Genomic DNA, 24,912 nt, shown 5'->3' with positions numbered 1-24,912 from the left:
ACGCGAAGGCAGTGCACGGTGGTACTGGCAGAAGGTGGCAATGCCTTAAGCTGGTATTGCCAATGAGGACACGGGCAATTTCTCACATGGAAATCACTGGCCTCACAGCCACATTTTGTTAACAGAGCTGAACTTTTCTCATTCATTGCAAGCTGGCTTTGTTTGAGTCCTCTTTCCATTTTTAGTGGAAGAAAAATAACTCTAAGGCAGTGCCTTAGGAATTTATATTTATACATATATATATATAAAAAATAATCTTCCTTAGCCCTTACAAACTTTTCCTTTTATACCCCTGAATTCTAGTGTTGCCACCTTAGCCCAAAAGTCAGAAGTGCAATCCTGTCCTGTGATCCACGTACCACTGGAGACACAATACAAAGTACATGGCTGCAGAAAGGAGCTTGGACAAACTTCATTCTAAGGCAAGAAAGAGTCAGATTTCATTGATCTATGACTTGACATTCAGTTCCTGCAACTGAATAGAAAAAAGGCATTTATAACCTATTAAAAAGCCAAGGATGATTTTAGTCTGTCTTTTTTTGTTCTTCTTGGAGAAATCAGTCTTTCAGAATAGCCTGGGAGTTGTGAATAAAAAACAACTTTGCTGTGTTTATTTAGAGAACCTAACCCCTTGGAGCCAGCATTTTCACTAATGCATTTTACATTAGCGGGCTGCATCAGGAAATCCTGACTTTGGGTACCAGGGGGGTAATTAATATCAGATCATGTTTGCAAAATGGTTGTGTTTATGTGGGAATGAGGACTGAGCTCTAGCTGGCAGGATTTGAAGTACTCAACTTCGCTACAGAGCTTCAACAACTTGCTAGAGAGTGGGATGTTGAAATTGAACCACCGGGTCTTGATGGCTTTGCAGAGCTACGGCTGCTGAGGAGAGCTGCAGTCTTTAGGATTCTGTTCAGAAACCTTTAAGGGGAGTCTGAAGGGTTTTCCTTAAAAATGTGAGGGGATTGGAGATAACAGAAATGTTTGTTTTGCTCCTGTGGTCTCAGATGTTACAGGACGTGTCAAAATATGGATAATATGGTTGTCATCCCACAGTATATCCCCCCCTCCATCGCTCCCAGGTCCCTGTGCTTACTCGCTAGGAAATATCCACAGATGGTGTGAAAATATCTTTTCAGCACTCCTCAGAAGTACCTGCTTTTGTGTACACACCAGTAGCGTGGTCTAAAGCAGCAGGTGTACGTCAATCAAATACCTCTGAAGAACAGTTTCTGCTGAGATCCGTGGCTTGCAGGAACTCTGTTGTGCCACCCCAGTGCTGCCCACCCTAGCAAGTGCAGTTACCCCCTCCCGGCTCAGGCAAGGGTGTCTAGAGAATGGGACCTCTTTTTATGATGGTGACGACAGCACAAGCACTGTCTGCAGCCCCAGATGGCACATCTCCAGCTCAGCTGAAGATGATGGTGGGAGAACATCCTTAGCATCCTTAGATGCTTGGTATTAAAAAGACAAACCACAGAAGACAGTGGTGCTTAAGAATGGCCTATTTAGTAGAGACCTTGGATTCTCATCTCCCCAGAAGCCAGTTTCTCAGCACCAATTGGGAAATTTGCACTGATGCTTAATCAGGTTGAAAATCACTCAGGAGTATGGGACCCACTGAATCCTAACATCGTAAATCTGTGTAGGCAAAGTTAAAAATTAAAGGATGTTTTCTGAAATAAGAAAGGAGGAACAGTGCAACTGAATAGCAGCAGCAATTGATGTCTGAAATGGGAGTTTTACCTACTGGTTTCCCAGCATCCATTTCCATGGGATGAGGCAGCTGGCAGGTTCTCTGCAAGACCATTTATTTACTCCCTTGCCATCACATCCTTTGCTGGAAGTTCATGGCTCCCTCAGTGGCGGTGGGGATTAAAAGTAAAGGTGTAATCTATGTTTGACCTAATATATGTTTTGTACTATAATGAGACAATATACTATTATGGATCTTGTGGTCAGCTCACCGTGTTTGATAAATATGATCAATACATGCTATTCCCCTCTGAGATCCACCCACCATCATCTCTCCATACTCATCTCTTGCCAGTAGTCATCTGGGGATAATTATCCCCACCAAGATCCTACCTCTAATGTGCCCACTGCCTTTCCTCCTGCCATAAATTGGTCTGACATGGGCACTAAGATAACAAATCTAGACTCTATTGTTACTATCGCTGTTACTTTACTAGTTTTTTAATCCTAAAATAGGGGTTGCAATCTCATCATTTGCTGTAAACATAGTAAAGTCATACGTACGTAATGAATCCTTCCTCGTCAGGTAGTTGCATAACTGATTATTCCTACCTAGGTCTAGAAGCAATATCCTAAGCTCGAATACTCTTCAGCAACACTGCCTGCATGTTTTGTTCTTTGTGAAGTAATGGACACCTCCTCCTTTCTACCAGTATCTCTGAATAGTTACAGTTCATTCTGTGGCTTGCCTTTATTTTATTTCAATATGTTCTACTATTACAGAATCATAGAATAGTTAGGGTTGGAAAGGACCTTAAGATCATCTAGTTCTAACCCCCCTGCCATGGGCAGGGACACCTTACGCTACGAGCTTAATCCTAATAATGAGAGCTTTTGATCCTCCACATTGAGACAATTTGTATGTCTACTCATAATACAGTTTCTGTAAGGACTTGCCAGCTCTCTGAACTACTTTTTAGACTTCCCCCCCCAAGACATTTCCTCTTTATTCTCTGAGATTACAGACATTTTTTTTTGTGGAAGTTTGCTGTTTGTTAGGGCTCCTGAGGAAAAGTGGACTCTGACAAATTTCAACTGACAAATTTCACGCAACTCTCAGAGAGATGTTTCAAGACATTACATTCCTACAGGGGTCATGAAACAGCCCACCTAAGAAAGAAGAGAGATTTAATACCTCAGTTCAGCAAAGGCTGTTGTTAGAGCTCACGTCGTTAAGCGTCAGAGAATCCAATCATACAGTTGTTCTTGATACTACAATGCAAAGATAGGCAACATTGGTTCTGCTGTTGAAAACATTATTTGCTCCTCTCCTTCCTTCCAAAAGTAAATTTCTACCTCATCATGATCTTCTAATCACGCTGTCTTTAAGCCCTGATTTGAGAGGTGATTCCTCTTCACTGATGAGAACACAGAAGACCTCTTCCATTTGGCTGCATTCCCCATGCCTTCTGTATCAAAACTCTCCTACGAACCTGCCTGTATTCTACTGCATCCCCTTCCCAAGACATGTTTGTACAGCTACCATTCCCCATTACCATCAACTCCTGCTGGCTCCAAGATATTATTGTATCTCCTGCTCTCAAGACCTACATATGCAGAAGATGGTGCTGGAGAGGGCTGTCCCAGCATGGGCCAGTGACACCAGTCAGTACACCTGTGAAAATCCATGAAGCCCCATATAAAAGGAGTAGCTACATCTCATTGATGTAGTCACAAGTGCCCACAGTCCTGAAACTGTGAATTCTGTGCTTGGTGAGGCTCCACATGACCTTACGGATTCTGCCAGGAGCAGGTGCACTTTGTTGTCCATCTTCCTTGCAGCAGACACTCCAAAGTCATCAACCAGTCCTGCCCCTCTACTCTGCTCTTGTGAGACCTCACCTGGAGTATTGTGTGCACTTCTGGTGTCCTCAACATAAAAAGGACATGGAACTGTTGGAACAAGTCCAGAGAAGGGCCACGAGGATGATCAGGGGACTGGAGCACCTCCTGCATGAAGACAGGCTGAGAAAGTTGGGGCTGTTCAGCTTGGAGGAGAGAAGGCTGCATGGAGACCTCATAGCAGCCTTCCAGTATCTGAAGGGGGCCTATAGGGATGCTGGAGAGGGACTCTTCATTAGGGACTGTAGTGACAGGATGAGGGGTAACGGGTTCAAACTTAACCAGGGGAAGTTTAGATTGGATATAAGAAGGAAATTCTTTCCTGTTAGGGTGGTGAGGCACTGGAATGGGTTGCCCAGGGAAGTTGTGAATGCTCCATCCCTGGCAGTGTTCAAGACCAGGTTGGACGAGGCCTTGGGTGATATGATTTAGCGCAAGGTGTCCCTGCCCACCGCAGGGGGGTTGGAACTTGATGATCTTAAGGTCCTTTCCAACCCTAACTCTTCTATGATTCTATGATTCTAACCACTAAGAAACAGAAGCAAGCCTCACAGGCACCCTCTCCCGCACATGCATTGGTGCTTGGAAATTATTGTGCTCTTTTAGACACTCAGGGAGTAGTCCTCTATATTGGTACTCACCCGAAAGCCCAGCCTCCAAATGATAAGTATGATTTAAATCCACTAATTCATAGCTGTCTCTTGAGCTCAGAGCTTCCTCATAGCAAGAAGGTGGTCTCAAACACACAGGAGGCACTATAGATTATCTTAGCAACAACATGGCCAGCTCCGTAAATACTTGCTATCTCTTCTTTGTCACAGGTATCTTCCAGTATGCCCAGCAGCAATTCTACCTTTGCATCTTTGAAAGGCTTCAAGATGAGTCTTGCCTGCTACCCTTGTAGAAGATGGGCACGGTCAAAAGGTAAGCTGTCATGGCTTATAAAAACAGAACAGATGATTAAAATGGTGCCATGATGAGAGAAACAGCAGCAGAGAATTTCTCAATATTCATGTAAATATACAAACTGTCTGCATGACTGATAGCATAATGTAGGGTAGCCTACGAGTTACTGAGTCATTAGACCAATGTGTTGCAAAGAGACAAATGCACACCAGCCAGCGTGACACCCTGCAGCATTCTCCTGCAACAACTCAGTGGAAACATCAACAGCTCAACAGAAGGTGCTTTGGCCCACCAGCTCACTTCAAAACACTGATTTGAACTGGTCATGCCAACATGCTGCCAAGTGTTCATTCAGATAGCGACCAGCTGTCGGTAGTCACTTCAATAACGGCAATAGGGCAGAGTATCAAGAAAACTTAGTCAGCAGGTCACCTCTATTGTGCTTGGCCCATAGACTTCAAGTCTACTACATTTTAAACTCCAAGTTTCCAAACAGTCAAAAGAACTACTGAAGCAAATTCATTTATCTCCGTGTTCTTTGCTACTTCATCAGTAGAGTGGGTCTCACATAAGACTCCTGGTTGTCTGCCTTCCTTGTTTGCTGCCAGAGAGCAGGAAAACATGAAGCAATGTGAAACTGAAGGGCAATAATACAGGCCATACAGAACTAAGCTTCTGAGGTTATAAAAGTATCAATGCTGTTCTTTATAGCAAGAGCATAGCAACAGTCTTACCAAGCACCAGCGAACACCAGGCTCCATGCATGCACACAAGGTGCTTGTAGCAATTGCAGATACCCTGGTACACACCAAGCATCTATTTATGCTCCTAAAATCAGCCACTTGCCATCAGCCAAGAACTTCAGGGGATGCAACAGAAACCTTCACGCCTGCCTCAGTTTTGCTGTGTTCTTACCTTTCCTGAGCCCACATGGGTACTGAAACAGGTGATAAACAGGAAACCAGTGTCAAGCTAGCAAATACTTCATCATACTCACAGCCAGGCTCTCTGGGCTTAAGAAATGAAAACCTCTGGCTCTTCATAGGCAGAAGAACCCTTTTACCCCAACAGTGAGTTTCTAAATAACGGATTTCATTATAGAAGGCAAACATTTTATCCAAGCTGGAAACATGGGTGGGAGCAAACAGATGTGATTATTTAAGATGCTCAAATGAGAAGAGATAGACCTAAAATGATCCCTTTTGTTGCTGGGAACAAACAAACAAAAAAAGATATACTCATCATTAAGCTCTGAGACTGACACTGTATTAAGTTGGCAAGAAACTCTCTCAACAAGTGAAGCCATAATCAGTATTTAGATAGAAACTAAGAACTGAGGCACTTGTTTATACTGTAGCTCCATAGAAAGGAAGTATAAAGGCCCTGCTGGACTGAGAAAAGATAAGGATGGAAACTGTAAAGTCAGCACTGAATACTGAAGACTAAAAACTCTCCACTTGATTTGAAGTTTGCTAAAAAGCAGACAGGAGGTACCACTGATGGAACTTAATTTCATAAAAACAAAATGTGCATTTCTACCAAGCCTGCCCTAGCAAATGGCATTTTTCTGCAGAAGTATCTGTAATGGCCCTGTGTCAAGATGCCAGCACACTTCTGGCAACACCAACTGCAGTAGGTGATTAGAATTTATGCTGTGTAAAATTAACTTTTAGATTAAATGAAAATTATGAACCAAAATGCAAAAGCATTTATATGGAAATTCACCTACACCACTTATTTAGTGTCAAGGCAAATGAATGTAACACAGTGCTCTGAAGAATTCACAGACTATTAGCTCTGGCTATTCCGGCAGCTTTCTTTCCAGCCCCACAGCTCTTCCCCACCAGAAACCTAAGCTGTACATCTGTGAAGCCACTGACATACTTTTACTACCTTCATTTCATAAGACCAAGTGAAAAACAGGGTAAATTAGAAAACATTATCTCTAGAACACTGCAAAAACCTCCTCTTTAAAATCATCAGATCTAGGCAGGGGAAATCAGACATGGATTAGTCAAGTTTTCCTGAAAAACTTAATCACTGGAAGCTCATGAGAACAGAGTGAAAGCATCCAGCATCTTGCAAGCTTGAAACATAAATATTTCAGTATTCCTATTATTTTGGTGATACATTTTACCACAGTGCAAAAAAAAAATTTTCTGAGCAGAATATCACCACCCAGTTCAGATTTAAATCTAATTCTGCAACCTAAACCAGCCGTCTGCTGCTAATGATGCCCGTTTCCAGGTTTTGCAGGGAGGTTCTTAAAAGTTACGATAAAAAGAAACCTAAATATACTCCCAGTATTTACTGTCAAGGCACCAACAGAAATACTTTCTAAACTCTAACAGGCTGCTTGTTGTATAAAGCTGTGAAGCACAAGGTTTTATATTCTTTCAGAATAAACTGTTTCATCTGATTGAATGTAACTGTGTACATTCTCATATATATATATATGTATCTCTAATACCATTTTTTAAATCTTACTAAGCCCCTGGCTTCAGTAATATCTCTAGGATTGAGTCTGCAGTTGTGCTTGTCATAAAAAGCATCTCCTGTTAGCAATTTTAAAAGTGTTGCCTTTAATTTTCATCACGTGGTCTGCATCCTTGCAAAATTTACACTGTTCTGTACCACTGGTTTATACATGCTGGCTTCTGACGTTCAGAATCCCAAACAAACATACTTCATTTGGTCTTGACCACTCATCACCCACTCATCTTTTTTCTTTGATATGGGAGAGATAAGGACGAACACAACAATTCAGGGGGTTGATAAAACTCTAATCAGTGTTAAGGGACTTTGCCAAGTGCTCCGTATCACTGCTTTTTGAACATTTAGTTTGGTGGCACCGTGACTGGAAGTTTTACTGCTCTAGCCACATAATTTCACCCGACATTTGATTAACTGCATATGAGTAAATTGGTATTAACCCACCCAGAACCTCCTTTGTTGTTCTTTGTAAACACTACCTATTTCTTACCTTCTGCTACAGCCCACTGCATTTCCAAAATGTTTTAAGTCCTGGGTAATCTAAGCAGCACCACTTCTACTTCATCTTGCTACCAGAACATGTATTCTTTTCTCCAATTTATTTGGTGTTCCATCAGTGGTCCTAGTTCTGGCATAACTTACTATCAATCTTCATAATTCTGTATATTTAGCATTTATTCCTACTCTGCCCCCAGCTTGCCTAATTTTCAGGGCTTCACAGTCCACCTTACTGCAGCTTTTCATGGTAGCCACTTCTTGGAGCACTTGAGGCTTTGTGAAAATACAAATAAAGCTCAATTCTATCAGATTGTATTATGATATTTTTACAGTAATTCTAGCGGATTGAGGGTCTTATCATAGAATCAACTAGGTTGGAAAAGACCATTGACATCATCAGGTCCAGGCTCTACCCCAGCACTGCCAAGGCCACCACTAAACCATGTCACTAAGGAAGAGCCTTCCAGCTGAATTCCACCTGGCCTTACTGACGCAACAATTTCTCTTCATTTTGTAAATTTAAGTATTCTTTCCTGTTTTTTTTAATCCAAAATCTGATCTTTTATTTTTTCTTAATCATATTAAAGTGTTTCAGCATCCTCTGTGGTGAAAACTGTAGAAGTACAATGGTATTTTTGCATTAAGTCCTTGCTCCTCTTCAGTCAGGAGCATTTTCTCAAAAATGTTAATCACTTTTAACTTTAGAAGTAATTTTAGATATGAAAGTGGGACTACTTCAAAAAAATATACACATATCCTGCTCTAGAAAGTGGCATGTTTGCTTACTTATGTTACAACATTATGAAGACAACTTCATTTGAAACAGTGAGCCAGCTTCTCCCTTCTGTGAGTCATTCACAGAGCGGGAAAGGAAATAAAAACTGTCTGAGAAGGAAGAGCAAAGTATGATGGCAAAATCACAGCACTATGATAACTGTCACTGAATTCATTAACTCCTTTTTACTTTGAACATCTGTATAGTATCTGTTCACATATATGATCTGCTGTGTCAGTCTCCTTCTTAGGTCTTATTTTCTACATTCTACATGTAAAATGCCAAATGTAACACCTTTCTTACTGGTCTCCTGTTGTTTGGGTTTTATTTAATAAAGAATACTTACTAAAATGAACCCAGTATCGGGCTGTCTTATCCTGGTCCTGTCATGCATTCCTGCTTCTGTTTCGTTTAGGGAAAACTGGTTCTTTTTAATATATAATTTTAGTAGGAATACTTTCATGTGGAGCCTTCTCCTCTAAAGTTGTTCTTCTGGCATTGTATCAGAGGAATAAGGTAATTTTTGTCACCACCAATTAAAAAGTTTTACGAAACAGGACCGTTATAAAACAATTAAACCTTGCAAATGCAGTAGTCTCTAGGAGGGAAACCCTGGAGGAAATTCTGCTTATTAAAACTGCAATTTTAGTTTCCATTAAAAAGGAGAATAAGACAACACAAGATGGGCTGGCAAGACAAATTATTTCTTAATGTCAGTTGAGCTTATTTCAAATGAGATAACATATCTACACCAGGCTGGGTTCAACACATTTTTGCCTCCTCAACTCATTTATCTAATTCAGTCATCTTGATTATAGCCTCATGGACCTTCATTTTCAGAGGAAGAATTTTGTAACAAACAACCTACACAACATGCTGATTACTGAACAGTTAATTCTAATTAACTTGGCTATGGCAAGAGAATTTTGATAAAGTCCTAGAATGCAAATACAGTTTGGTTATTCTGGCCAAACTTCTATAAAATAACCCACAGCAGAGTCTCCAGATGAGACATCAGAGTGATCGGGATCTAATTTAAAGAAACAAATGAGAAAATTAAAATCACAAATAATTTATTCTTCCGTTAGAATTGATGGAGTACAGTTTTAAATAGCGATGAAGTACACAGTGGTGGAAAATTGGCACAGAACCTACAAGCATTTCATTCATAATAATGTTCCTCATGCCGTATCTGTTCAAACCTTGATGTGTATTTTCTATCAACTTTAAGAAAACTGTTTTCCCTTTAAAAATGATGAACAAATTTAAAATCTTGTCTTCCATGTGTGATGTCGTACGTATAATGAATACCAGCTGGTTTTCTGGTTTTAAACCCCAAATATGATCAACTAAAACTGAAATATTGTTTCACCCCTGGGCTAATTTTAAGTTTTGTCCTTTATAAAGGTTGCCAAGAATTCCTGAATGCATATATTCCTGCACAACAGAATATCCATTTATCTGATATACAGTTTCAGGACAGTCTCAAAACCAATTTTTTGTGTGTACTATGCTATTGATCAAGGTGCTGCCTCTATCTCACATGCAACACTATAAGCCGTAACGTAGTTCAAACCAAAATTTGGCATTTATCTCACCAATAGGTTTTATATTTGATGTTATAAAACATCCCTTGGTCTCATGTTAACCGATAAGAAAATGGACACACACAGAAAATGCCCCCTTTCTAAAGATATTATATCTCCCAGTTAGGAAAGTTTAGATAGGTTTTACAAAGTCTTCTAGGCTATTTTGATACATACAAATTATTCAACTAAAGATTAAAATACACTTATACAATACAGTCCTGTCCTCCATACTTTTTTCAAGTTCTTTGCATATTCAAGCCAAGTAAAATTAACACTTGTCATTTTCTTTGTTATTGCAATTATTAAGAGGGATTACAGCTTGCTTTTGCAAAGCTGTGACAAAACACTTGAGAAATAAAACCCAAACATTTACCTTGTTACCCAAAAAATGTTGCAGAAAACTGTCAAACTATGTTAGAAATAATTTTTATAAAACTGCTTCACTCAGAAAAATTGGAAAGCTTAAAAAATTAATCTTTGCACAAGACTATATTATACTGTCCTTAATTATGTTCCCATTTAGATAACTGGGATTCTCATTCTCTTTGTACATGAACCTATCAGTGATGTATGATGTTCTCCATCTTTTTTCACTGTTATCTTTATTGTACACCATTTCGAGATTTATACAATCAAGCACTTATCATGCCTCTACCTATTTTTAAGAGTAGATTTCTTATCCTGCCCAGTGAGTAGTGTACTGTCTTGCATATTCACCACATGAAAAACATAATATACAAAATATTGCTGCTGTAAAAAGTGTGCATTTCCCCTTTTCCCCTACAAAAAAAATCTGTGGAAAAAATATTAAATTCCCATAACCTTCATAAACATACAAAGCTGTTCGCACCTTTCAGTCTGTAACAGTCTATTTGACATATAGTCAACTCACTGCAAATTATGTCATGTATTTTCTGTCCAATATTGCCATCTAGAGTAGAGATGTGAAATCAGTTTCTGAGAATCTACAGTCTTTAACAATTAACCCATAAAGACTGTATACCATAAAACAGCCACAAGATTTTTCCAAAAGCTAGATGGAATGGGAGGTTCTCATCTCAGGAAGATGTCCACAGTGCTGAGGAGACAATATGGCTGCTAAAAGATATTGCCTACTGGAATGTGAGTACTTTTTCACTGTTGGTAATTTCCATACTGACCCTAAAAAAAAAAATTCAAAATACATGATTAGATCACAAGACATATTTTTCCTGTATTAAAAGCTGAAATCAGAAGACCATCCAAATAAACCATGATGTTGTTGAAGATCAAATAACAATAAACAATATGCTGATGTAAGTGGTACAGTTTCATCTCACTAAAAACCCTTTACGTTTTACAAGGAAGACTGATGATGCAGACTGAAATCCAGGATGCTAATTTGATCAAAAGAGTGAAACTTTAAATTCAACAGACTGCTGTGAAATTTGCAAAACACCACCAAAAATAAAATATAGGAGTTACTTCCCACCCAAACTTTGAAAATTATTTCAAAAAGACCAGGTCACTCAAATTCAAAGTAATTTAGGAAATTACCTGCTTTTAGAAATACCTAAAAATATTCATACATCAAACATCACAGAATGGACTGATATATGCATCTCAAAACCCAAGGCACATCCCTGTGAACACAACTAGTCAACATATCCTATGGGAACCAATTATTCCAGGTATCTGATACATAGAATTATTACCCTTATTGATATTCTCTATTTCTTTTGACAGAATGTCATGTACTGCAGAGCAGGGCAGAGGTGAAAGCATCAATGCTACATGCTTGCCATGATCTTTCACACAGGCTTCAAGGCTTGCAGAAACAGGTAGTGTGGTAAAAAGTAAATGTTCTCCAAGCTACTGTCCTGGCACCATTCCATGTTAAGTACCATTTTATGTTGCAATGTCATTTTTTTCCATGAGACAGTCAAAACAACTGCCAGATCAGAATTTAATCAATGCAATACCTATGGGAATGGCTAGTATGAAAGAGAGGCCTTCTATATTTGAGTTTCCCAGTGGAACTTAAGACTGCACAAACTGGAAGAGTAGAGCCCATCTACAGAGAGGGGTATCCAATTCTACTGCAAAGAAAGCTGGAAGAAACTCAGCAAATTGAGATTAAGTTCCCTTGACCCTACATTCACCACATGCGAAGCAATTTTCCACAGCTTATTATTTACAGGAGGAAGTTATTAGTTTAGTGCATAAGCATTTTGTTAATCAAATAATGAGAAGTAATTGTATCTCTAAACTGCCACACTGAAAGAGACAGTTCCTTCTTCCTTGTCTTTACTAATATCTGTAGAAAGCAAGCCAACTGTTCTCCTTTAAATATATGGACAACTGTAGCTATTCTCACTTCCACGGGAAAATTCTTATTGAAAGTTCCACTGATCACCTGCTGACATATCAGGATAAAACACTAGGACCTCAAATTGATCATAATGTACATTTAGCTAATCTCCATTTTATTTATGCAAAGAAAAGTAACAGTGTACATCTTAATGACACTTCTGAACAATTCATATTGCAAAATTGTATTTTTATAGTTTAGTGCCTTCTACAGGAATAAACTTTCCACTTCAGGCTTTTTATACAGAAGCTTTTTTACAGAAGTCCTTCACTAGAACTCCATCCCCGAGTTTTAGGCACTACCTATCTTAGCAGCAATGGAAACAAGCAGTTGATTTCCAGGTCACTTGTTTCCCCTGTTCAGTGTTCATTATACTGCTCAGAGAAAATCTGTGTCAAAACAGGATTCATGTCTGCCCACATGGCTTTACAGTAGAAGGCCATCAGCTGCACACCTGAGGTGTTTCTGCAGCTGGAGAGGAGGCTTAGTGGATTGTGTTTGTGGAAAATAAATTCAACCATTTTTATTGCAAAGCAGTAATGAAGAATGATCCACCATGAGATTTAAGAACCTCATCTATCATATTAGTCATCCACCATGAGGCTTATGAAACAGATCACCTTAATCTTTAAGGTCCAAAAATACTGCCTGGAGTGCCTTACAAAAAATTGCATTAACACTTTGCAAGAGAATGACTAATCATACCTCCAGATAAATGATTCTGGGTAACTCACCAGGAAATAAAATCCAAGAGAGTTGTACATACATACCTGAGAGACCATGTCCTCTAATTCATTAGTTTAAATGTCCACAAGAAACTAAGATTATCAAATAAGTGTGTCAGAATCACAACTTTCTCATCAAATGAAAGAATACCTGGTCATATCCATAAGGCCTCTGCTGTGGTGGCTGTGGTGGCCCAGGCTGAGTGGGCCTGTATCCCCCATACTGCTGGCCTTGTCCTTGTGGATAACTGGGATACTGAGGTCCTGGACCACTCTGGGAGGGGCCTGGAAAACATTAAAATGGAAACAAAAAAAACCAACAAACAAACAAACAAAAAAAGAAAATAGACTGCTTAAAGTGCTAGTAAGAAAAGGAACAGTAAAAGCTTTGAATTTTACAACTGTGCAGGGCTAAGAAGTATCACTACTGTCCAATTAGTTTTCTTCCTACCTAAAAATGTATCAGGGATCAGTAGCCCTCCTCTTACCCTGGAAAGCACCCTGGCTGACAGGGCCTGTGGTCCAATTACAGAAATATTTACCTTTATTTATATATTCATTTTTTATTATGAATGCATGTAGTTTCACACATTGTCACAGGATCATAGGACAGAGAAGAACGAGGCAAGAAATGACAAATCCTAAATATGAGCACTGTTCAGGCTTTGGGGAGACAGGCTCTCCTCCTGCTGTAATGCCACTCCAGTCTTAGAACTTTCTAATGCCAGGAGCAGCCAGATGATCAGCAGTGTTTAGCATCTGGACCCTCTGAAGAGCCTAGCAGGGCTGCACTGCCAGAAGTCAGTTCCCATACCATGGCAGGCAATCATAAATGGCGTATCAGGCAAGCAAGTTACATTCACAAAATGTGAGATGTGACAAATAGTAAATGCTACTGTGGGATGGAAAAAAGCACTCCCTAACTCCATACTCTGCTGGTCATCCTAATTTTTCAGAAAAAAAGATGGAAAATCTCACCACTTGGCTCCAGCCTTTTTTGGCTATAAAAGGAAGCAGTTCTTTTGTCAATACAAACTCTGTTACTATTCACAGGGACTTGGTTTGTCTACCACTGGAAGCTAACCTAACGGTTACTACCATCAGGTTAGTAACCTAAGGCAGCCACATTTGAAAGCAAAATTAACTTAATTCCCTTCCACCTTGGGAAAGATGGCCTACCATCTGCTTCAGTGACACTTCATATGGATTTTTTCCAGTGGATTTAGCTTTTCACCACCACCCCTTAAAAATGGGCAGAGTCCAGGAAATTTGCAACTCTTCAGAAGTGCTTTCTTTTAAACAAAATAATTATTTTTTTTTTTTTTGCTCCCTCAGAAGAAACGGATATGTTTTAGCTGTAATGTCATTCAGTGGTAGGGAGGGTTAGCTTTAGCTATAGGCACTGGACATCAAGATGACATCAGCTGGTAAATCTTTTAGCAATTCTGGATCTATATAACAGTCAAAAAGATGACCTGGAAAAGAAAAGTTCCATAGGCTATTAACATCCACCTCAGGCCTCAAATCTCCTTCACCTATGCAATTTCAGCTTTCTACATGTAATGAAACCTTAAAGGTTGATAATAATATCTGTGATCATGATTTATTTTTGCAAATTAGAATGAAAACTAATATTAAATCAAGCAAAGATACTACAATCCTAAAAAGTGCTGACAAACGAAACTTGGTTTTATTTATTCATGGTCATTCTTTATAGCTGAATTCTAGATATTCAGTGACACATTTTATAAAATAAAAATGGAACATCAGTATCCATTTCTGCTAAAAAATGAAAACTGAGAAGCATGCTATTTGGGTTTACAAATTACGGTGGGTGAGTTCACTCCAACAGATTTCTTCACTCCTTTCCTCCATTTCTTAACCTAAGGTTTTAGAATAAGTCAGATTTCTTTATTTACAAAATTTAGAAGAGTGAGCTAGATGGACCTTCACTTTAATGTTCTTTTTGTTCCTGTGCTCCATTTAGTAGAATATAAGTCCCTAAGTATTATTTTAAAACTATCCATTTGTAACCTCTACAAGGCAAAAACTTGCTAAATCTCAGTGGATCCTCTTAAAATTTAACTCTGTCTCAACGTAACTGGATTTAATGTGTTAACTGGCATTTATCTACACGGCAAACAAGTCATTCATGCACTCCTCGCATACACAACGCTGAAAAAGTTTCAACACCTAAACCTGCAACAAAGCTAAAAGTTAAACATATGAAATTAGGTTTCAAAGATTCCTTATTCTGAAATAAATATGCAGAGCTTTACAATATGCAAGCAAGTAAAACCTGAAAGAGCAGTATTTTCAGTATGCTCTTCTGACCTCAAATTTTCAGATGTAATGCACAGTATTTACACACCAATACTTTAAGTTCCCTGTTTGGGACGCTTTCCTTGAATTTAAGGACTGTATTATCTCACATGCGGCAGTGGATTTCTGATTCCTGCCACACATCAGATGGTTTGCATCACTTGTACAAATTTATGAGGCAACCTCTCTTGAAATCTGCATTGGTAATGCTTATTTGTTTCCTTACTGATCAGGGTATAAATGGCTCTGCCGTTTTTGTGAACTCCTGACAGTGTTCACCTACAGAGGACACAAGAGAGCAGAGTGCTTCTGGGTCTAAATTACAGACATCTTTGTTTTTCTGTGCCACCACACTGTCCCAGACTGACAACACAATCTACTTCCCAAAACATGCTGTCTTCTACGCTTTCTTGTTTTGGCCCAGTGAAATTGTGGGCAGCTTTTTTGCACAATCTTGGCCTTTCAACCAAGTAAAATATGGAATGAATAACATATGTCTCTTCTGCGATTGCTGCCTGTGTCTTCAGGTTCTTACCATAACCCTGCTGTTGTCCTGGATAGCCCTGCTGGCCTGGATATTGCTGCTGTTGTGGTGGATAACCCTGCTGTTGGGGTGGTCCTTGATACGCATCTTGCTGCTGACCATACTGCGAGTTTCCTGTAAGATGATTGCAAGAAAGCAAAAGCTTATAAAGATATCTACTTCATTAATTTTTTTCCCCTCTAAGATGCACAGCCAACAACACAAGAACAAAATGAAAATGCAGTATTGATTTCAAAAACTGAACAAAACAAAGAAAACTCAAACCAAAGAGTAGGAATTCGGCCAAATAAACTGCAGTTAAAGCCAGTATTGCAAAGTTGAACTGCAGCATTTTCAGCATCTCTGCCAAACGAGCATTACATTTACTGGAACATCACAGTCATAAGACCATGACTATGCTAAATAAAAGGAAAAAAAAAAAAAAAGACAAAATTAAGGACAGCTACAAGAGCACAGACTAGCTACACAAGATCAGCAAGCTGTTTCCTAACGGCACTACAATTATACAAAATATATATACACACACAAAAAGATAGACAACTGAACCAACAAATTTATGTTTAAATAAAAATTTCCATTGAGGTAAAAAAAAAAAATAAGTCTCTAGAGTGTTTTAGTCATTTTACTGTTGTTAGAAATTGCAAATTGTGGTTATATATTTTAGGTGTTTGCAAGAAATTATTCTGAACACTTCAAGTTCCCTGCAATTTTCAAGACAGCCAGCAACTAGTATTCTACAAGAGCTTTGCATGGGTATAAGTTGTGTTGTGCAGGAATTTCTGTTCCCGTTGCGGGTGAGGGAGGAAAGGGAATGTATGTGCGTATGTGTGTGAAGGTATATAGATACCTCCTTCGTAGTAATGTTGTGAGGAATCCTCATAAGGCCTATCGTAGCCTTGTTCAGGATACGACGGTTGCTGATAACCGTAATCATTATGACCTACATCAATTCGACAAGAGACAGGAAGAAACGTTAATGGCCTCTGAGTGAAAACCCTCAAAATATTTCATTTCTCAGAAAAATGAAAAAAATTTCAACTGGATATACATGAAAAAGAATTTTCAAATGTATTAGCCAAAGACTTATTAATATGATTTCCTTTCATATTGAATTAACATGTGACAGGAAAAAAAAAAGGCTTAACGCAGTAGTTTTATCAACATCACAGCAAGGGATGGTCTTAACCTACTGATAATCCTTGTTGGAGGGGAGGAGGGGAGTACTTTATCTTTCACTCAAAAAAAAAAAAAAATTTGAAAGCATTTAGGCCTTTCACATGTAAATAACCTGAATTAAATTAGAATGAACAAAGAAAGCAATTATCATACTTTGTCTAACACCTGTTCCGCTGATCTCCAATTCAAAAGCATATGCTAAAAGCAGTGTGAAATATAACAAAAAAAGCTCAATGAAGTTATGAACCACAGTCTACATTAGATTTTGCTTTTAAGCAACAGAAAAACAACATTCTCAAAATTTTTTCTACAAACAGAATTCCTACAAGTCTCAAGAAATCTTTTCCTCTTACATTTCAGTCCTGAGTAGGATCACTGCAAACAAACCTTCCTTTTCTGGCATATCTGATTAAGAATCCAATATATGCAGTAAGCACCCTACCTGTTGTTGCTTTTTATAAGAAATATATTTTATCTTACAGATGACCAAAATATATCTTACTGCTAGCTTCAAGAAAACAAGCCAAAATTATGTTTAAATTTGAAATTAAAATTACACAGATTATATAAATTTGGAATAAAATTTTGGAATTAAAAAGAAATGAGAAAGTTCTAAAACTAAGAAGTCATCATATTTAGTTCTGCTACTCTACCATACATCATTGACTGAATCTAATATAAATGCATACTCATTAAAACAAGTACTACAATACATTCTCTTTAGGTGCTACATGAGTAATAATGAGGTAATGATAAAGACTGACTAGAACAAATAGGTCTTAGAGAAGTAATCTGTGCTGCCACAGAGCTGTTGATGGTAACACTGAATTGCCCTTACTTAAATTGCCTGTAACCCTTTAAAGTTCATGTGCATAACATAAAAGTTCCCAAATGAAAATTTATTGATGAGCTAACGCAACTTGTCAGATAATTAAACAAATAACACATGTAAGCTTATACAGACGTGGGTCAATGTACCTTAAAATCAATTTGATAGAAATTAAAATTCAAACAACCAACTTGTATCCGTTTATTTTCAATGAGTAGCTGCATTGGCAATTACTCTACTTTGCTGTGTGTACATTCTTAAAACATTAACATCTACCACATTCCTTGAACTTTGTAAGATACCATTAAGTTGCGCACACTGTTATCAGAGTAGTCATGAGTCAGCATCTGTGTTCTCCCAGCCTCTGCTCAGCCCAAAAACACGTTAATTGCAACTTTTCTAACTCATAACACAATCTAATAGCCTTCAGCACTCTAAATTCCAAGAAGTAGGAGGACAGATTTATGAAATTCAAAGTTCCAGTCTTGCCTTGAAAGGACTGGGGGGACTTCTAAAGAGGATTCACAATTATGATCTCCCCAGGGCAGGGACCATTTTATCCCTTTGTAGAAATTAAACTGAAGGCCCATACCATAGCAGCAATAACACATTTGTGCAACTTACATGAAAACTAAAACTAAGTTTAAAACCAGAATATTTACAGAAAACCCACATCTTTTTACCAAGTTTTTCAAGTTTGATAAAATCTTTAATAAAAGGATATCGCCCCCTCTCTTAATTACAACAAAATTACAACTGTTTTAATTCAACTCAATTATACTAGATATGCTAAGGAACCCTCCACACTTTTAGATAAACCAATTACAGCACTTCATTTTGAAATACTAAAACTGTTGGTAGAGTTTCAAGTGGGAGTTACAAATTACATGCTTTCAGTAAGTTGTAAAATTAACTTGTCATAGTAACTTAAACTGTAGTAACAATTCTGAATTTGGAAGGTTTTGTAAATGTGAGGTATGACATCCAATTACTATTCTTGCCATATTCCCTAATTTTGGGCATATGACTACATTAGTATTGGGCAGGTATAGAAAATGGGAAAGTTAACATTTATGAGAGATTACCATCAGGGTAATATTGCTGGTTCATGCCTTCTGGAGGACCTTGTCCACCATGACTGTATTGGTCCCCATAATAGTCTTCCTGGCCTGAGTACTGCTGTGGTGGGCCTGAAAAACCACAACCAGTCAATACGTAAATAACTTGTTTTCTCTGTTATAAAGCCTGCTAATTTCTGATTTTAGTATGAGAAATCTTTCTCAAATGTACTCCCCACCCATACTGTTGCATTTCAGACAACATATGTAATCTGGTTTACTTAAAAAAATATAAAAATTAAACTTATCTATCTATATATACACAAACACAGTTGTTTGGCTGCATTAGATTGAGCACATATATAAGAAACTTCAGTTTTGAGCTCATTTTAGCAACATGCGCATAGCAGACTAAGGAGCTAAAAATAAAGTTATTCCTTTTCTAAAAGGACTGGCAAGAAAAAAAAAAGGAAAAAGAAAACAGAGAAGCAAGATTGTGGAACATTGCTCCTTTTTTCATAATTGAGCGAATTCAGAACCAAGCAGGCACTCTGTTCCTTTACTGTACCTATCATTTAAATATTGAAACAGAATTCTGCATCAGCATATCTGAGATGCTGAGTATTTTTACATACTTTTTGTCAGAAAGAACTCAAAACAAAAGAAATACTTGTCTTCACGCTTCATGGTTATACCAGTAATCTGTTCCTGCAAGAACCACCCTTAAAAGGGTAACAAAAAGAGTCCACAAACAGTCTGTGACACCCAATAATTTGATTGAAATTGTAAGCAAGAAAAGTGATTTAAAATAGTTTTAAAGATGGCTATTTAAAGCCAATGTAAAAACACTGAAGTGAAGTCCTACCTTGCTGTGGTGGCCTGTATGGAGGAATCTGCCTCTGACCCATTATGTGATTTCCTTGGTTAACTTGGCCCATCATTCCCATAGGTGGCTGCTGCCCCTGGTAATGCTGGCCACCAGCTTGTGGCATGTTGTATTGCTGGGAGGGAGGCTGCTGGTGCATCATTGGACCTGTAGAAGGAAAAGTAGCAAACACATCTTCTGTAACACATAACCTGCGATTAAACCCTTCAAACAGAACATAGAAAACCCAACCTTTTAAAAATAGACAAAAAAAAAAAAAACTTTGAGGATCTGTTGTTCCTAGACCTATACAAACACAGATGATCAACTCATGAACCATGTTACAAAACAGAACTGCGCCTCCATGAAGCTGCTTTCTAGATGATTTTTCTTCAAACTACTGTCATGATTAAAGCCCAGCTGGTAACTCAGAACCATGCAGCCACTCACTCACTCTCTCTTCCCCCTTATTCCCCCCCCCCCGCCCCCCTCCCAGCCGGATAGAGAAGAGAATCAAAAGCATGTAACTCCCACAGGTTCAGATAAGAACAGTCCAGTAACTAAGGTATAACACAAAACTACTACTGCTACCACCACCTATAATAACAGAAGTAACAAGGGGAGAGAATATAAAACTAAAAAGGGAAGAGAAAAAGAACAATAAACACAGATGATGCACAGTACAACTGCTCACCACCCGCCGACTGATACCCAGCCCAATTCAAGCAGCGATCTGGGCCTCCCAGGTGACTCACCCCAGTTTATATACTGGGCATGACGTGCTGTGGTATGGAATACCCCTTTGGCTAGTTTGGGTCAGGTGTCCTGTCTCTGCTCCCTCCCAGCTTCTTGTGCCCCTCCTCACTGGCAAAGCATGCGAGACCAAAAAGTCCTTGATCGGGGTAAGCATTAATTAGCAACAACTAAAACACTGGTGCGTTATCAGCATTGTTCTCAGACTAAAGACGAAACACAGCACTGCACTCGCTACTAAGACGGAGAAAAATAACTGTTGCAGCTGAGGCCAGGACAACTATATAGACATTAAGTTTACTCATGCACAAAGGTAACTGAAACACTTTCACCATTTTTTGTTTGCTTATTTTAAAAAGCATCTGCAGAGAAAGTGTAGATGAAAACCTGATGGGGAAAACTTGGTAAGTCACAGAAATTATTTAACATTGCCAGCTCCTTAGGAAATAGTTTCAATATACATGTTGTTACAGTCCATCAACAAGCCACTTGGCTCTTATTACAAAATAAAGAATTGTATTCAGCCTGTAAAGACAAACCACATGTACCACTGAGTCAGGCAAGCACACAACAAGCAGTATGCTGAAAAGCCCACAGGAATCCATGCTCTGCCCACCACTGAACAGTCCCAAGCAGCCTGTAACAAAAATCTTCTTTCATACAAAGTTGCACCACATTGCTATGAACCACAGAAAAAGACCAGGAGAGATCAAGTACTTCTCATGTTTTACCAGCTGAGAAAATCTGATTAAGGCTGAACTGAAGAAATGCAAACTTCAGTAATGAAAACAGACAGTAAAGAACACCCTGCTGACATAATACAGCAATTAAAATGATGATTAGGCCATTTCATTATATGAGATTACAGGTTAGGTCAATATGACTTTTAACAAAGAACTCTTTCTTCACTTCCTCTCTAGTACCACTTCAGAAAAGAGTGGATCCGGTATTAAAAATTTGACAAAAGAACTGTGAAAGGAACTGAACTTCTTAACCTATTTTTATAGTGCACTAATTCAAACCACTTAACACATACTAGTGTTATAAGGGTGAAATCCTAAACTTCTTTTGCCCCCCCCCCCCATGTTTTATAAACTATAGACAAGACTAACTAAAAAAAACAAAACAAATCAAAACATCTAACTAGCACAGCCACTCCTTAGCTCCATCCCAGAGGAAAAAAAAGGCATCATCCAGTCTTCTGTGTGCTAGATCTCACCATTGAATTTAATTATTTTTAACTAGGTGCTGGAGTACAAGGAGAAAGTCCTACATGAAACCACTCCACTGAAAATCTACCTAAAGTCAGTACTGACAATGGATTTGTATAAGGAAAGGAATATATAGTCACTTATATCCTGTCTTTGTGGGGTTTCAAGAGAAAGTTAAGCCAAATTAATTAACAGTATGAATTCAAAGGTGTTAGTTAAATCCCATTAAACCCCTGTGTGAAATCTCTCTGTGAGAAGTGGCCTTAGCTCTGTTAAGCTTCATTTTCCTCTGAAGATAAATATTGGCCACTTTTAAAATGATCCAGTTATGCTTCTATCCTTCAGCATGGCAATTTCTGTGCCTGGTTTTCAAGTAAAAAAATGGTTTCAACACAGATACCATAAGTGGTTTTCACTTAGCAAAAATCTATTTAATTTTTTGATCTTCTGAACAAGTAGGTAATTTATATTATTCCATTTCACTGCTCCTCTGTTTGGAAGTACTGAGAAACATTAGGCAGCCTTGCAAAAAAAATAGAAACTTCTTGCCATAATATTCCTAGATCTCAAGAAAGCTTGTTAATTAACAATATTAATATTAGTCACAATACAATGTGATAAAATGCGTTGGGTCCCCATGGTGCAATGTAGAGGTTTTCTGTTTGCTTTTTAAATTAGAACTTCATTAACGCTTTGTAGAGCCACAATGAGAATTCACTACCCTGTATCAGACTGTGCAGTGTGTTAATAACAGAGTGCCTGGCTTCCTTCCAGTTTGGTCCACATCTCCCTCTCTTATTAAGAAGATACCTAAAAGAAGAAACATGTTCTCTATCGTCTCACACAGCGGAACCATTTTATGGGAAAGTTCTGAGGAGCAAGGAGGTTCAAATTTGGTGGCTTGCTGGTTTTTTTTAAATGAAGCCTATAATAAAGCTGATTTATTAATTATATAATACTTAATATGATACAAATCTAACACAGAAAACCCTGACAATTACTCAAGGAAACTGACAACCTAATCTTCAGACATGTAAGGTGAATACTGAGGAACAGAAATGCAAACTAGAAGTGGCTCCCAAATAAACCTACCAAATCAAGACCAGAAGTGTACTGAGGATGAAAGAGCCGCAGAAAAAAAAACCTGTGGTTTAAAAATGTCTCCTTAGCTTTGTCTCTTCTGCTGAAATTCAGATACTGGTGGTAAGTGCTGTGAGAAGACAAGAATAACTGCTGACATGGTTGAAACTTCTGAAGAACCAGTTCTTCATCTCAAACTGAACCATAATTTCAGATGTCACTTATGAAAAAAATACATTAAAAAGAAGTAATACAAAAATATCCCTTAGTTACTAACATTACCTTTCACATTTTACACTAGAGAAAACAGATAAAAGAATGAGCACTGTGGCGCCTGTTTGTACCTTTGTTTTTTCAAGATAGGAGAACTGTGATGTCTTCTGTGTCTAGACACCCTACAAATCCAGCTACAGCATGACTGCATTTCAGAACATAGAGATAATTTTATTTTTCTTTAATAAGCTTGATGTCCAGAAAATTGAGACTGCCACAAGGACGATCAGGGGACTGGAGCATCTCCTGTATGAAGACAGGCTGAGAAAGTTGGGGCTGTTCAGCCTTGAGAAGGGAAGGCTACGTGGAGACCTCACAGCAGTCTTCCAGTACATGAAGGGGGCCAACAACAATGCTGCCCCTGGCAGGGGGGTTGGAAGTAGATGATCTTAAGGTCCTTTTCAACATCATAGCTACTATAAGCAGCTAAGGTATTGCAATGTAATTGCCTGTGCTTACATGGGAATGAAGAGATGGCAAGACATTCACAAAAGGTTCTCAACCTCAGAAATAATTTTAATCTGATCTATCATACCGAAATAGGCTTCTATTTCAGATAACACTGGATGTTCCTATCTTTATGTTCCTTATGTGGACAACAAAAGAATACGAAGTCTGTACCTGCCTCATCTTTGCTGTCACCATGATCTCTTTGTATTTGCTTGTAATTGAAAGAGCTCCAAAACTTTAATGGACTTTTTCTAAGTTTATGTAAATTAAATTGTAATTAAAAATAAAATAAAATAAAAATATGAGCACCAAATTCAACAACTGGTCTTCAGCAAATGACTCAGTCAACAGGGTGCTCTCATGCAGAGCTCACCTGTTAAAAGTAAACTAGTCCCCTGTCTCACCCCAAGCACCTATAATGCTCATTAAATACAAACTGGGGAGTTTGGCAACTTTTCTTCAAATGCTCCAGGCAACAGAACGGAATCCTAGCAAAAGGATCTGAGAAACACAGTCTCTGAGATGGCCAAGCTTAGCAAAAGGATCTGAGGAAAAAAAAAAAGTTTCTGAGATGGCCAAGCCATAAGTTCTTGGTCCTTATTTTTAAAGTATTTGAATTCTGTTACTTATTATTAGTCTCTGGCTGTGACAGATCTGTTCAACAGAAGTTAGAGGAATTTCCACGTAAGTTTCAGGTTCCAGAAAAATCGGGCTTGCACCTTCCATCTGAAAAGTCAGTAACTGGCAAGACTTGAAATATTTCATTGAACAGAAGTAGCTTCCCATGCAAAAGAAGAAATGTACCCATAACAACGGAGTTTCTTCCATATTCACTCAGCTGTGCTGCTTCCTATCTTTTCAGAAAAGGTAGACAATATTCCAGATGGATGACCCAGGCTGCCACAGTAGCTTTTTAATCAAGAGTCATCTACAGTATCTCCCACTTAAAACAATATGCTACTAAAATCCAAAACAACTAAAATTCTTCTTTCAACTGGGCTGACTACATAAAAAACCCAATGCTATCAAATTTTGCTTCTCATTTAACATATTCCTCTGGCTAGCATTTTATAAACTAGTGCAAACCAATAATAAATACAAAGCAGAGACAAAGTAAATCCAATAATGGGTTCTGTTACTATGCATTTTATTTCTTAATTAGCACTTTTTCAATTTTTCTTACTAACACCATCTGCCTCAATATCTGTATATACAGCAAGATGTTTTGCTAGAAAATGCACATAAAAATTATGCTCAAACCACCCAAAAGTTAACATCAAACATTTCTGTGTTACGCTGTCTTTATCTGACAGCGTGCTTGTTTTCCAAAACCACTTGCCTCGTTCAGTACACAATAGATATTACTCACTGAAAAGCTATTTTAATATTTCGCTTCCTCTTAATTGTTCATGTGA

The 24,912-nt window shown here is 38.3% G+C and overlaps 1 protein-coding gene across 5 annotated transcripts in view; it reads right to left on the bottom strand.

The window, feature by feature from the left end:
- SS18 (SS18 subunit of BAF chromatin remodeling complex) overlaps window positions 1–24,912 on the bottom strand; it is a 370,104-nt gene that overhangs the window by 318,691 nt on the left and 26,501 nt on the right. For 2 of the 5 annotated variants that reach the window (XM_061448625.1, XM_061448623.1), the window contains 6 exons: window positions 19,731–19,898; window positions 18,893–18,997; window positions 16,650–16,742; window positions 15,794–15,916; window positions 13,088–13,221; window positions 9,329–11,022 (listed from right to left, as the gene is read on the bottom strand). In XM_061448625.1, the coding sequence (XP_061304609.1) occupies window positions 10,996–11,022; window positions 13,088–13,221; window positions 15,794–15,916; window positions 16,650–16,742; window positions 18,893–18,997; window positions 19,731–19,898 (650 nt within the window). In that variant the 3' untranslated portion in view covers window positions 9,329–10,995. Of the gene's footprint in view, window positions 1–9,328; window positions 11,023–13,087; window positions 13,222–15,793; window positions 15,917–16,649; window positions 16,743–18,892; window positions 18,998–19,730; window positions 19,899–24,912 lie in introns of those variants that run through there. The other 3 variants (XR_009742561.1, XM_061448624.1, XM_061448626.1) reach the window with 3 other exon arrangements.

The sequence above is a fragment of the Pezoporus flaviventris genome, unplaced genomic scaffold (genome assembly GCF_033815535.1).
Source record: "Pezoporus flaviventris isolate CSIRO_AGI_PZ_B2104156 unplaced genomic scaffold, CSIRO_AGI_Pfla_v1 ptg000007l, whole genome shotgun sequence".
Taxonomy (NCBI): domain Eukaryota; kingdom Metazoa; phylum Chordata; class Aves; order Psittaciformes; family Psittacidae; genus Pezoporus; species Pezoporus flaviventris.
Note: the sequence above shows the minus strand (reverse complement) of the source record. Positions and strands in the feature narration are given on the sequence as shown.